Source organism: Salmo salar, chromosome 16, assembly GCF_965601325.2.
Source record: "Salmo salar chromosome 16, fSalSal1, whole genome shotgun sequence".
Lineage (NCBI taxonomy): Eukaryota > Metazoa > Chordata > Actinopteri > Salmoniformes > Salmonidae > Salmo > Salmo salar.
In genome coordinates this window covers 96,092,501-96,107,500 of record NC_138306.1, presented here as the reverse complement: position 1 = coordinate 96,107,500, position 15,000 = coordinate 96,092,501, and the positions used below count along the sequence as shown (strand labels likewise).

The following is a 15,000-nucleotide window of genomic DNA, read 5'->3' as shown; positions in this document are numbered from 1 at the left end:
GTCGGTACCCCTCCCTAACCCTTCTGGGTCGGTACCCCTCCCTAACCCTTCCAGGTCGGTACCCCTCCCTGACCCTTCTAGGTCGGTTACCCTCCCTAACCCTTCCGGGTCGGTACCCCTCCCTAACCCTTCCGGGTCGGTACCCCTCCCTAACCCTTCCGGGTCGGTACCCCTCCCTAACCCTTCTAGGTCGGTACCCCTCCCTAACCCTTCTGGGTCGGTACCCCTCCCAAACCCTTCTGGGTCGGTACCCCTCCCAAACCCTTCTGGGTCGGTACCCCTCCCTAACCCTTCCGGGTCGGTACCCCTCCCTAACCCTTCCAGGTCGGTACCCCTCCCTAACCCTTCCAGGTCGGTACCCCTCCCTAACCCTTCTAGGTCGGTTACCCTCCCTAACCCTTCCGGGTCGGTACCCCTCCCTAACCCTTCCGGGTCGGTACCCCTCCCTAACCCTTCCGGGTCGGTACCCCTCCCTGACCCTTCCAGGTCGGTACCCCTCCCTAACCCTTCCGGGTCGGTACCCCTCCCTAACCCTTCCGGGTCGGTACCCCTCCCTAACCCTTCCGGGTCGGTACCCCTCCCTAACCCTTCCGGGTCGGTACCCCTCCCTAACCCTTCTAACCCCTCAGAAGACACAGTGCTTGGAACCAAAAATCTAAAATGTTGACTCCTCAGACCAAAGGACAGATTTCCACCGGTCTAATGTCCATTGCTCGTGTTTCTTGGCCCAAGCAAGTCTCTTCTTCTTATTGGTTTCCTTCAGTAGTGGTTTCTCTGCAGCAATTTGACCATGAAGGCCTGATTCACGCAGTCTCCTCTGAACAGTTGATGTTGAGATGTGTCTGTTACTTGAACTCTGTGAAGCATTAATTTGGGCTGCAATTTCTGAGGCTGGTAACTCTAATGAACTGATCCCCTGCAGCGGAGGAAACTCTGGGTCTTTCCTTTCCTGTGGAGGTCCTCATGAGGCTGGTAACTCTAATGAACTAATCCTCTGCAGCGGAGGGAACTCTGGGTCTTCCTTTCCTGTCGCGGTCCTCATGAGGCTGGTAACTCTACTGAACTTATCCTCTGCAGCGGAGGGAACTCTGGGTCTTCCTTTCCTGTCGCGGTCCTCATGAGGCTGGTAACTCTACTGAACTTATCCTCTGCAGCGGAGGGAACTCTGGGTCTTCCTTTCCTGTCGCGGTCCTCATGAGAGCCAGTTCCATCATGGCGCTTGATGGTGTTTTGCGGCTGCACTTGAAGAAACTGTCAAAGTCCTTGAAATTTTCCAGATTGACTGACCTTCATGTCTTAAAGTAATGATGGACTGTTGTTTCTCTTTGCTTATTTGAGCTGTTCCCTGCCATAATATGGACTTGGTCTTTTACCAAATAGGGCTATCGTCTGTATACCAGCCCTACCTGGTCACAACACAACTGATTGGTTCAAACGCATCAAGAAGGAAAGAAATTCCACAAATTAACATTTTAACACCTGTTAATTGAAATGCATTCCAGGTGACTACCTCATGAAGCTGGTTGAGAGAATGCCAAGAGTGTGCAAAGCTGTCATCAAGGCGAAGGGTGGCTACAATCAGATATAATATAATGTTTGTTCCACAGAGACCACTACAAGACAGAGTACGAGAATAAACTGTCTGAGGAGCTGGAGAACATTCGTCTGAAGACCAGCCAGGAGATCGACAGCCTGCAGAGGACCTCAAAGGAGATGTACGAGAGAGAGAACAGGTGGGATTATAGAGATGTACCAGAGAGAGAGAGAGAACAGGTGGGATTATAGAGATGTACCAGAGAGAGAACAGGTGGGATTATAGAGATGTACGAGAGAGAACAGGTGGGATTATAGAGATGTACCAGAGAGAGAACAGGTGGGATTATAGAGATGTACCAGAGAGAGAGAGAGAACAGGTGAGATTATAGAGATGTACCAGAGAGAGAGAGAGAACAGGTGAGATTATAGAGATGTACCAGAGAGAGAGAGAGAACAGGTGGGATTATAGAGATGTACCAGAGAGAGAGAGAGAACAGGTGGGATTATAGAGATGTACCAGAGAGAGAGAGAACAGGTGAGATTATAGAGATGTACCAGAGAGAGAGAGAACAGGTGAGATTATAGAGATGTACCAGAGAGAGAGAGAGAACAGGTGAGATTATAGAGATGTACCAGAGAGAGAGAGAGAGAACAGGTGGGATTATAGAGATGTACCAGAGAGAGAGAGAACAGGTGAGATTATAGAGATGTACCAGAGAGAGAACAGGTGAGATTATAGAGATGTACCAGAGAGAGAACAGGTGGGATTATAGAGATGTACGAGAGAGAGAACAGGTGGGATTATAGAGATGTACCAGAGAGAGAACAGGTGGGATTATAGAGATGTAAGAGAGAGAGAGAGAGAGAGAGAACAGGTGGGATTATAGAGATGTACCAGAGAGAGAGAGAGAGAACAGGTGAGATTATAGAGATGTACCAGAGAGAGAGAGAGAGAGAACAGGTGAGATTATAGAGATGTACCTGAGATTATAGAGATGTACCAGAGAGAGAGAGAGAACAGGTGGGATTATAGAGATGTACCAGAGAGAGAGAGAACAGGTGAGATTATAGAGATGTACCAGAGAGAGAGAGAACAGGTGAGATTATAGAGATGTACCAGAGAGAGAGAGAGAACAGGTGAGATTATAGAGATGTACCAGAGAGAGAGAGAGAGAACAGGTGGGATTATAGAGATGTACCAGAGAGAGAGAGAACAGGTGAGATTATAGAGATGTACCAGAGAGAGAACAGGTGAGATTATAGAGATGTACCAGAGAGAGAACAGGTGGGATTATAGAGATGTACGAGAGAGAGAACAGGTGGGATTATAGAGATGTACCAGAGAGAGAACAGGTGGGATTATAGAGATGTAAGAGAGAGAGAGAGAGAGAGAGAACAGGTGGGATTATAGAGATGTACCAGAGAGAGAGAGAGAGAGAACAGGTGAGATTATAGAGATGTACCAGAGAGAGAGAGAGAGAGAACAGGTGAGATTATAGAGATGTACCTGAGATTATAGAGATGTACCAGAGAGAGAGAGAACAGGTGAGATTATAGAGATGTACCAGAGAGAGAGAAGAGGTGAGATTATAGAGATGTACCAGAGAGAGAGAGAGAACAGGTGAGATTATAGATGTACCAGAGAGAGAGAGAACAGGTGAGATTATAGAGATGTACCAGAGAGAGAGAAAGCGAGAGAGAACAGGTGAGATTATAGAGATGTACCAGAGAGAGAGAGAGAACAGGTGAGATTATAGAGATGTACCAGAGAGAGAGAGAACAGGTGAGATTATAGAGATGTACCAGAGAGAGAGAACAGGTGAGATTATAGAGATGTACCAGAGAGAGAGAGAGAACAGGTGGGATTATAGAGATGAGAGAGAGAGAGAGAGAACAGGTGAGATTATAGAGATGTACCAGAGAGAGAGAGAGAGAGAACAGGTGAGATTATAGAGATGTACCTGAGATTATAGAGATGTACCAGAGAGAGAGAGAACAGGTGAGATTATAGAGATGTACCAGAGAGAGAGAAGAGGTGAGATTATAGAGATGTACCAGAGAGAGAGAGAGAACAGGTGAGATTATAGATGTACCAGAGAGAGAGAGAACAGGTGAGATTATAGAGATGTACCAGAGAGAGAGAGAACAGGTGAGATTATAGAGATGTACCAGAGAGAGAGAGAGAACAGGTGAGATTATAGAGATGTACCAGAGAGAGAGAGAACAGGTGAGATTATAGAGATGTACCAGAGAGAGAGAGAGAACAGGTGAGATTATAGAGATGTACCAGAGAGAGAGAGAACAGGTGAGATTATAGAGATGTACCTGAGAGAGAGAGAACAGGTGGGATTATAGAGATGTACCAGAGAGAGAGAACAGGTGAGATTATAGAGATGTACCAGAGAGAGAGAGAGAACAGGTGAGATTATAGAGATGTACCAGAGAGCGAGAGAGAACAGGTGGGATTATAGAGATGTACCAGAGAGAGAACAGGTGCGATTATAGAGATGTACCAGAGAGAGAGAGAGAACAGGTGGGATTATAGAGATGTACCAGAGAGAGAGAGAACAGGTGAGATTATAGAGATGTACCAGAGAGAGAGAACAGGTGAGATTATAGAGATGTACCAGAGAGAGAGAGCGAGAACAGGTGAGATTATAGAGATGTACCAGAGAGAGAGAGAGAGAACAGGTGAGATTATAGAGATGTACCAGAGAGAGAGAGAACAGGTGGGATTATAGAGATGTACCAGAGAGAGAGAGAAGAGGTGAGATTATAGAGATGTACCAGAGAGAGAGAGAGAACAGGTGAGATTATAGATGTACCAGAGAGAGAGAGAACAGGTGAGATTATAGAGATGTACCAGAGAGAGAGAGAACAGGTGGGATTATAGAGATGTACCAGAGAGAGAGAGAAGAGGTGAGATTATAGAGATGTACCAGAGAGAGAGAACAGGTGAGATTATAGAGATGTACCAGAGAGAGAGAGAGAGAACAGGTGGGATTATAGAGATGTACCAGAGAGAGAGAGAACAGGTGAGATTATAGAGATGTACCAGAGAGAGAGAGAACAGGTGAGATTATAGAGATGTACCAGAGAGAGAACAGGTGGGATTATAGAGATGTACCAGAGAGAGAGAACAGGTGAGATTATAGAGATGTACCAGAGAGAGAGAGAGAGAACAGGTGGGATTATAGAGATGTACCAGAGAGAGAGAGAACAGGTGAGATTATAGAGATGTACCAGAGAGAGAGAGAACAGGTGAGATTATACAGATGTACCAGAGAGAGAGAGAACAGGTGAGATTATAGAGATGTACCAGAGAGAGAGAGAGAGAGAGAGAACAGGTGAGATTATAGAGATGTACCAGAGAGAGAACAGGTGAGATTATAGAGATGTACCAGAGAGAGAACAGGTGAGATTATAGAGATGTACCAGAGAGAGAGAGAGAGAGAGAACAGGTGAGATTATAGAGATGTACCAGAGAGAGAGAGAGAGAAAACAGGTGAGATTATAGAGATGTACCAGAGAGAGAGAGAACAGGTGGGATTATAGAGATGTACCAGAGAGAGAGAACAGGTGGGATTATAGAGATGTACCAGAGAGAGAGAGAGAACAGGTGGGATTATAGAGATGTACCAGAGAGAGAGAACAGGTGGGATTATAGAGATGTACCAGAGAGAGAGAGAGAGAGAGAGAACAGGTGAGATTATAGAGATGTACCAGAGAGAGAGAGAGAACAGGTGAGATTATAGAGATGTACCAGAGAGAGAGAGAACAGGTGAGATTATAGAGATGTACCAGAGAGAGAGAGAACAGGTGAGATTATAGAGATGTACCAGAGAGAGAGAGACAGGTGGGATTATAGAGATGTACCAGAGAGAGAGAGAGAGAGAACAGGTGAGATTATAGAGATGTACCAGAGAGAGAGAGAGAACAGGTGGGATTATAGAGATGTACCAGAGAGAGAACAGGTGAGATTATAGAGATGTACCAGAGAGAGAGAACAGGTGAGATTATAGAGATGTACCAGAGAGAGAGAGAAAACAGGTGAGTTTATAGAGATGTACCAGAGAGAGAGAGAGAAACAGGTGAGTTTATAGAGATGTACCAGAGAGAGAGAGAACAGGTGTCCTGAATACAGTACTGTGTCCACTAGAGGGACTCTTTCACTGTGTTATGCACCCTATTCAGTAGTGCACTACTTTTGACCAGCAACCATAGGTACCATTTGAGACATATTTTGATAGAGAGGCAAATTCACATGTATTAAACACAAATTGTTTGTTTATTCTGCATGGTTTTAATTCTTACCCATACTGCTTCTGTCTGTCCTCTAGGAACCTCCGTGAGACGCGGGACAATGCAGTGCTGGAGAAGGACAGAGCAACGAAGGGAGAGAGAGAAACACAGACCAGATACGACCAGCTACTGGAACAGTAAGAGAGAGAGAGAGACCAGATACTACCAGCTACTAGAACTGTAAGAGAGAGAGAGAGAGACCAGATACTACCAGCTACTAGAACAGTAAGAGAGAGAGAGACCAGATACTACCAGCTACTAGAACAGTAAGAGAGAGAGAGACCAGATACTACCAGCTACTAGAACAGTAAGAGAGAGAGAGAGACCAGATACTACCAGCTACTAGAACAGTAAGAGAGAGAGAGAGAGAGACCAGATACTACCAGCTACTAGAACAGTAAGAGAGAGAGACCAGATACTACCAGCTACTGGAACAGTAAGAGAGAGAGAGAGAGAGACCAGATACTACCAGCTACTGGAACAGTAAGAGAGAGAGAGAGACCAGATACTACCAGCTACTAGAACAGTAAGAGAGAGAGAGAGAGACCAGATACTACCAGCTACTAGAACAGTAAGAGAGAGACAGACCAGATACTACCAGCTACTGGAACAGTAAGAGAGAGAGAGAGACCAGATACTACCAGCTACTGGAACAGTAAGAGAGAGAGAGACAGACCAGATACTACCAGCTACTAGAACAGTAAGAGAGAGAGAGACCAGATACTACCAGCTACTAGAACAGTAAGAGGGAGAGAGACCAGATACTACCAGCTACTAGAACAGTAAGAGAGAGAGAGAGAGACCAGATACTACCAGCTACTAGAACAGTAAGAGAGAGAGAGAGACCAGATACTACCAGCTACTAGAACAGTAAGAGAGAGAGAGAGACCAGATACTACCAGCTACTAGAACAGTAAGAGAGAGAGAGAGAGACCAGATACTACCAGCTACTAGAACAGTAAGAGAGAGAGAGACCAGATACTACCAGCTACTAGAACAGTAAGAGAGAGAGAGAGACCAGATACTACCAGCTACTAGAACAGTAAGAGAGAGAGAGACCAGATACTACCAGCTACTAGAACAGTAAGAGAGAGAGAGAGAGACCAGATACTACCAGCTACTGGAACAGTAAGAGAGAGAGAGAGACCAGATATTACCAGCTACTAGAACAGAAAGAGAGAGAGAGAGACCAGATACTACCAGCTACTGGAACAGTAAGAGAGAGAGAGAGACCAGATACTACCAGCTACTAGAACAGTAAGAGAGAGAGAGAGAGACCAGATACTACCAGCTACTAGAACAGTAAGAGAGAGAGAGACCAGATACTACCAGCTACTAGAACAGTAAGAGAGAGACCAGATACTACCAGCTACTGGAACAGTAAGAGAGAGAGAGAGAGACCAGATACTACCAGCTACTAGAACAGTAAGAGAGAGAGAGAGAGACCAGATACTACCAGCTACTAGAACAGTAAGAGAGAGAGAGAGAGACCAGATACTACCAGCTACTAGAACAGTAAGAGAGAGAGAGAGACCAGATACTACCAGCTACTAGAACAGTAAGAGAGAGAGAGAGACCAGATACTACCAGCTACTAGAACAGTAAGAGAGAGAGAGAGACCAGATACTACCAGCTACTAGAACTGTAAGAGAGAGCGAGAGAGACCAGATACTACCAGCTACTAGAACAGTAAGAGAGAGAGAGAGAGAGAGACCAGATACTATCAGCTACTAGAACAGTAAGAGAGAGAGAGAGAGACCAGATACTACCAGCTACTAGAACAGTAAGAGAGAGAGAGAGAGACCAGATACTACCAGCTACTAGAACAGTAAGAGAGAGAGAGAGACCAGATACTACCAGCTACTAGAACAGTAAGAGAGAGAGAGACCAGATACTACCAGCTACTAGAACAGTAAGAGAGAGAGAGAGACCAGATACTACCAGCTACTAGAACAGTAAGAGAGAGAGAGACCAGATACTACCAGCTACTAGAACAGTAAGAGGGAGAGAGACCAGATACTACCAGCTACTAGAACAGTAAGAGAGAGAGAGAGAGACCAGATACTACCAGCTACTAGAACAGTAAGAGAGAGAGAGAGACCAGATACTACCAGCTACTAGAACAGTAAGAGAGAGAGAGAGACCAGATACTACCAGCTACTAGAACAGTAAGAGAGAGAGAGAGAGACCAGATACTACCAGCTACTAGAACAGTAAGAGAGAGAGAGACCAGATACTACCAGCTACTAGAACAGTAAGAGAGAGAGAGAGACCAGATACTACCAGCTACTAGAACAGTAAGAGAGAGAGAGACCAGATACTACCAGCTACTAGAACAGTAAGAGAGAGAGAGAGAGACCAGATACTACCAGCTACTGGAACAGTAAGAGAGAGAGAGAGACCAGATATTACCAGCTACTAGAACAGAAAGAGAGAGAGAGAGACCAGATACTACCAGCTACTGGAACAGTAAGAGAGAGAGAGAGACCAGATACTACCAGCTACTAGAACAGTAAGAGAGAGAGAGAGAGACCAGATACTACCAGCTACTAGAACAGTAAGAGAGAGAGAGACCAGATACTACCAGCTACTAGAACAGTAAGAGAGAGACCAGATACTACCAGCTACTGGAACAGTAAGAGAGAGAGAGAGAGACCAGATACTACCAGCTACTAGAACAGTAAGAGAGAGAGAGAGAGACCAGATACTACCAGCTACTAGAACAGTAAGAGAGAGAGAGAGAGACCAGATACTACCAGCTACTAGAACAGTAAGAGAGAGAGAGAGACCAGATACTACCAGCTACTAGAACAGTAAGAGAGAGAGAGAGACCAGATACTACCAGCTACTAGAACAGTAAGAGAGAGAGAGAGACCAGATACTACCAGCTACTAGAACTGTAAGAGAGAGCGAGAGAGACCAGATACTACCAGCTACTAGAACAGTAAGAGAGAGAGAGAGAGAGAGACCAGATACTATCAGCTACTAGAACAGTAAGAGAGAGAGAGAGAGACCAGATACTACCAGCTACTAGAACAGTAAGAGAGAGAGAGAGAGACCAGATACTACCAGCTACTAGAACAGTAAGAGAGAGAGAGAGACCAGATACTACCAGCTACTAGAACAGTAAGAGAGAGAGAGAGAGACCAGATACTACCAGCTACTAGAACAGTAAGAGAGAGAGAGACCAGATACTACCAGCTACTAGAACAGTAAGAGAGAGAGAGAGAGACCAGATACTACCAGCTACTGGAACAGTAAGAGAGAGAGAGACCAGATACTACCAGCTACTAGAACAGTAAGAGAGAGAGAGTGAGAGAGAGACCAGATACTACCAGCTACTAGAACAGTAAGAGAGAGAGAGAGACCAGATACTACCAGCTACTAGAACAGTAAGAGACAGAGAGAGAGAGACCAGATACTACCAGCTACTAGAACAGTAAGAGAGAGAGAGAGAGACCAGATACTACCAGCTACTAGAACAGTAAGAGAGAGACCAGATACTACCAGCTACTAGAACAGTAAGAGAGAGAGAGAGACCAGATACTACCAGCTACTGGAACAGTAAGAGAGAGAGAGAGAGACCAGATACTACCAGCTACTAGAACAGTAAGAGAGAGAGAGAGAGACCAGATACTACCAGCTACTAGAACAGTAAGAGAGAGAGAGAGACCAGATACTACCAGCTACTAGAACAGTAAGAGAGAGAGAGAGACCAGATACTACCAGCTACTAGAACAGTAAGAGAGAGAGAGAGACCAGATACTACCAGCTACTAGAACAGTAAGAGAGAGAGAGACCAGATACTACCAGCTACTAGAACTGTAAGAGAGAGAGAGAGAGACCAGATACTACCAGCTACTAGAACAGTAAGAGAGAGAGAGAGAGACCAGATACTACCAGCTACTAGAACAGTAAGAGAGAGAGACCAGATACTACCAGCTACTAGAACAGTAAGAGAGAGAGAGAGACCAGATACTACCAGCTACTAGAACAGTAAGAGAGAGAGAGAGAGAGACCAGATACTACCAGCTACTAGAACAGTAAGAGAGACCAGATACTACCAGCTACTAGAACAGTAAGAGAGAGAGAGACCAGATACTACCAGCTACTAGAACAGTAAGAGAGAGAGAGATCAGATACTACCAGCTACTAGAACAGTAATAGAGAGAGAGAGAGACCAGATACTACCAGCTACTAGAACAGTAAGAGAGAGAGAGACCAGATACTACCAGCTACTAGAACAGTAAGAGAGAGAGAGAGACCAGATACTACCAGCTACTAGAACAGTAAGAGAGAGAGAGACCAGATACTACCAGCTACTGGAACAGTAAGAGAGAGAGAGAGAGACCAGATACTACCAGCTACTAGAACAGTAAGAGAGAGAGAGACCAGATACTACCAGCTACTAGAACAGTAAGAGAGAGAGAGAGACCAGATACTACCAGCTACTAGAACAGTAAGAGAGAGAGAGACCAGATACTACCAGCTACTAGAACAGTAAGAGAGAGAGAGAGACCAGATACTACCAGCTACTAGAACAGTAAGAGAGAGAGAGAGAGACCAGATACTACCAGCTACTGGAACAGTAAGAGAGAGAGAGAGACCAGATACTACCAGCTACTAGAACAGTAAGAGAGAGAGAGAGACCAGATACTACCAGCTACTAGAACAGTAAGAGAGAGAGAGAGAGACCAGATACTACCAGCTACTGGAACAGTAAGAGAGAGAGAGAGAGAGACCAGATACTACCAGCTACTAGAACAGTAAGAGAGAGAGAGACCAGATACTACCAGCTACTGGAACAGTAAGAGAGAGAGAAACCAGATACTACCAGCTACTGGAACAGTAAGAGAGAGAGAGACCAGATACTACCAGCTACTAGAACAGTAAGAGAGAGAGAGAGAGACCAGATACTACCAGCTACTAGAACAGTAAGAGAGAGAGAGAGAGACCAGATACTACCAGCTACTAGAACAGTAAGAGAGAGAGAGAGAGACCAGATACTACCAGCTACTAGAACAGTAAGAGAGAGAGAGAGAGACCAGATACTACCAGCTACTAGAACAGTAAGAGAGAGAGAGACCAGATACTACCAGCTACTAGAACAGTAAGAGAGAGAGAGAGACCAGATACTACCAGCTACTGGAACAGTAAGAGAGAGAGAGACCAGATACTACCAGCTACTAGAACAGTAAGAGAGAGAGAGAGAGAGAGACCAGATACTACCAGCTACTAGAACAGTAAGAGAGAGAGAGAGACCAGATACTACCAGCTACTAGAACAGTATATATCCAGAACATCAGTCATTTGTAATAAATGTTTTCGGCCCTCGTCTATGGATTTCACATGACTGGGAGTAGAGAGATGCTCAGTGATTGACATGTCTGGTGAGTCCGCAGGCCGTGGAAGACTTGGGTCATTTTCAGCTTCTGAGAATTTTATACAAATCCTTTACGACACAGGGGGGGTGGGGCCGTTTCATTATCCTGCTGAAACATGAGGCGATGGCGGCGGATGAATAGCACGACAGTGGGGCCTCAGGGATCTCGTCCCGGTATCTCTGCGCGTTCAAATTGCCATCGATGTAATATAATAGTGTTCGTTGTCCGTAGCTTATGCCTGGCCCCGTAACGTAACCCCACCGCCACCGTGGGGCGCTCTGTTCACAACGTTCACATCAGCAAACTGCTCGCCCACGCCAAGCCATACACGTTGGTCTGCAGTTGTGAGTCCGTTTTTTGACGTACTTCCAAATTCTCTAAAATGACGTCGTAAGGCGGCTTATGGTAGAGAAATTAACATTTTAAATTCTCTGGCAACAGCTCTGGTGAATATTCCTGCAGTCAGCATGCCAATTGCTCTGCTCCCTCAAAAACCTTCTGTCATCTGTGGCCATTGTGTTGTGTGACGACAACTTCACATTTTAGTGGCCTTTTTTTTTTTTTTTTGTCCCCAACACAAGGTGCACCTGTGTAACGATCGTGATGTTTAATCAGCTTCTTGATATGCCACACCTGTCAGGTGGATGGATTATCTTGGCAAAGGAGAAATGCTCACTAACAGGGATGTAAATTCATTTGTGCAAAATTTGTTGAGAGAAATACGCTTTTTGTGCGTCTTGGACATTTCTGTGATCTTGTATTTCAGTTCCTGAAACATGGGACCAACACTTTAATGTTGCTTTCAAAATCAAAACAAATTCTATTAGTCACATGCAACAGGTGTAGTAGACCTCACAGTGAAATGCTGAATACAACAGGTGTAGTAGACCTCACAGTGAAATGCTGAATACAACAGGTGTAGTAGACCTTACAGTGAAATGCTGAATACAACAGGTGTAGTAGACCTCACAGTGAAATGCTGAATACAACAGGTGTAGTAGACCTCACAGTGAAATGCTGAATACAACAGGTGTAGTAGACCTTACAGTGAAATGCTGAATACAACAGGTGTAGTAGACCTCACAGTGAAATGCTGAATACAACAGGTGTAGTAGACCTCACAGTGAAATGCTGAATACAACAGGTGTAGTAGACCTCACAGTGAAATGCTGAATACAACAGGTGTAGTAGACCTCACAGTGAAATGCTGAATACAACAGGTGTAGTAGACCTTACAGTGAAATGCTGAATACAACAGGTGTAGTAGACCTCACAGTGAAATGCTGAATACAACAGGTGTAGTAGACCTCACAGTGAAATGCTGAATACAACAGGTGTAGTAGACCTCACAGTGAAATGCTGAATACAACAGGTGTAGTAGACCTCACAGTGAAATGCTGAATACAACAGGTGTAGTAGACCTCACAGTGAAATGCTGAATACAACAGGTGTAGTAGACCTCACAGTGAAATGCTGAATACAACAGGTGTAGTAGACCTCACAGTGAAATGCTGAATACAACAGGTGTAGTAGACCTCACAGTGAAATGCTGAATACAACAGGTGTAGTAGACCTCACAGTGAAATGCTGAATACAACAGGTGTAGTAGACCTCACAGTGAAATGCTGAATACAACAGGTGTAGTAGACCTCACAGTGAAATGCTGAATACAACAGGTGTAGTAGACCTCACAGTGAAATGCTGAATACAACAGGTGTAGTAGACCTTACAGTGAAATGCTGAATACAACTGGTGTAGTAGACCTCACAGTGAAATGCTGAATACAACAGGTGTAGTAGACCTCACAGTGAAATGCTGAATACAACAGGTGTAGTAGACCTCACAGTGAAATGCTGAATACAACAGGTGTAGTAGACCTCACAGTGAAATGCTGAATACAACAGGTGTAGTAGACCTCACAGTGAAATGCTGAATACAACAGGTGTAGTAGACCTCACAGTGAAATGCTGAATACAACAGGTGTAGTAGACCTCACAGTGAAATGCTGAATACAACAGGTGTAGTAGACCTCACAGTGAAATGCTGAATACAACAGGTGCAGTAGACCTCACAGTGAAATGCTGAATACAACAGGTGCAGTAAAACAACAATGTCCAGACTATATTCAGGCAGTACCGGTACAGAGTCCATGTTTATTTTAGTTTATATTTTAGTTCAGTGTAGTTTTAGTTACTAAAGCTGCTTTTATGATGCCCTGGTAATGTTTGTTCCTTCCATAGGACATAACTTGGTAGCAATTCAAAGGTGTAGTATTCTGTACGCGATGACTTGTCTGGCTGGATTCCACTGAGATATCTGTCTAGACATCATGATTATCAGCTTAACCTTTACATGTTGGTGAGGTGTGGGAGAACACCTGGTTGTGTTGTGCTGACTGGCTGGCTGGTTGACTGACTAGCAGACTGACTGACTGGCTGGTTGACTGGCTGGTTGACTGGCTGGCTGGCTGGCTGGCTGGCTGGTTGACTGACTAGCAGACAGACAGACTGGCTGGCTGGCTGACTGGCTGGTTGACTGGCTGGCTGACTGGCTGGTTGACTGGCTGGCTGGCTGGTTGACTGACTAGCAGACTGACTGGCTGGCTGACTGGTTGGTTGACTGGCTGGCTGGCTGACTGGCTGGTTGACTGGCTGGCTGGCTGGTTGACTGACTAGCAGACTGACTGGCTGACTGGCTGGCTGACTGGCTGGTTGACTGGCTGGCTGGCTGGTTGACTGACTAGCAGACTGACTGGCTGGCTGACTGGTTGGTTGACTGGCTGGCTGGCTGACTGGCTGGTTGACTGGCTGTTTGACTGGCTGGTTGACTGGTTGACTGACTAGCAGACTGACTGGCTGGCTGACTGGTTGGTTGACTGGCTGGCTGGCTGACTGGCTGGTTGACTGGCTGGCTGGCTGGTTGACTGACTAGCAGACTGACTGGCTGGCTGACTGGTTGGTTGACTGGCTGGTTGACTGACTGGCTGGTTGACTGGCTGGCTGGCTGGTTGACTGGCTGGCTGACTGGCTGACTGGCTGGCTGACTGGCTGACTGACTGGCTGGCTGACTGGCTGACTGGCTGGTTGACTGGCTGGTTGACTGGCTGGCTGGCTGACTGGCTGGTTGACTGGCTGTTTGACTGGCTGACTGGCTGGTTAATGATGTTTAATTAAAGGGTGTTCATATCGAAGTACAGTCAGTCAGGGGGTCAACTGGCGAACAAACGTTTATCTAACAGCCTGAAGGTGAATAACATTTATGATTGACGAGGAAGTTCGTTTCACACCAATAATGTCCAGTAACATCTCTGGGTTTCATCTCAGGGTTTTCAGTTGTTCTCAAGTCTAAGCTGCCAGTGTGTCTTTGACAGGGTCAGACAATATATAGAGGTTTGATGGTTTCCCCAGTGTAATATCCCAGTACTTTAGAGATCTCTGTAATATATAGAGGTTTGATGGTTTCCCCAGTGTAATATCCCAGTACTTTAGAGGTCTCTGTAATATATAGAGGTTTGATGGTTTCCCCAGTGTAATATCCCAGTACTTTAGAGATCTCTGTAATATATAGAGGTTTGATGGTTTCCCCAGTGTAATATCCCAGTACTTTAGAGATCTCTGTAATATATAGAGGTTTGATGGTTTCCCCAGTGTAATATCCCAGTACTTTAGAGGTCTCTGTAATATATAGAGGTTTGATGGTTTCTCCAGTGTAATATCCCAGTACTTTAGAGATCTCTGTAATATATAGAGGTTTGATGGTTTCCCCAGTGTAATATCCC

At 45.3% G+C, this 15,000-nt stretch overlaps 1 protein-coding gene across 1 annotated transcript in view; it reads left to right on the top strand.

The window, feature by feature from the left end:
* Positions 1–15,000, top strand: part of pibf1 (progesterone immunomodulatory binding factor 1) — a 56,265-nt gene that overhangs the window by 16,862 nt on the left and 24,403 nt on the right. Inside the window, exons 8-9 of the mRNA XM_082962441.1 lie at positions 1,608–1,733; positions 5,877–5,975. Of these exons, the coding sequence (XP_082818567.1) occupies positions 1,608–1,733; positions 5,877–5,975 (225 nt within the window). The remainder of the gene's footprint in view (positions 1–1,607; positions 1,734–5,876; positions 5,976–15,000) is intronic.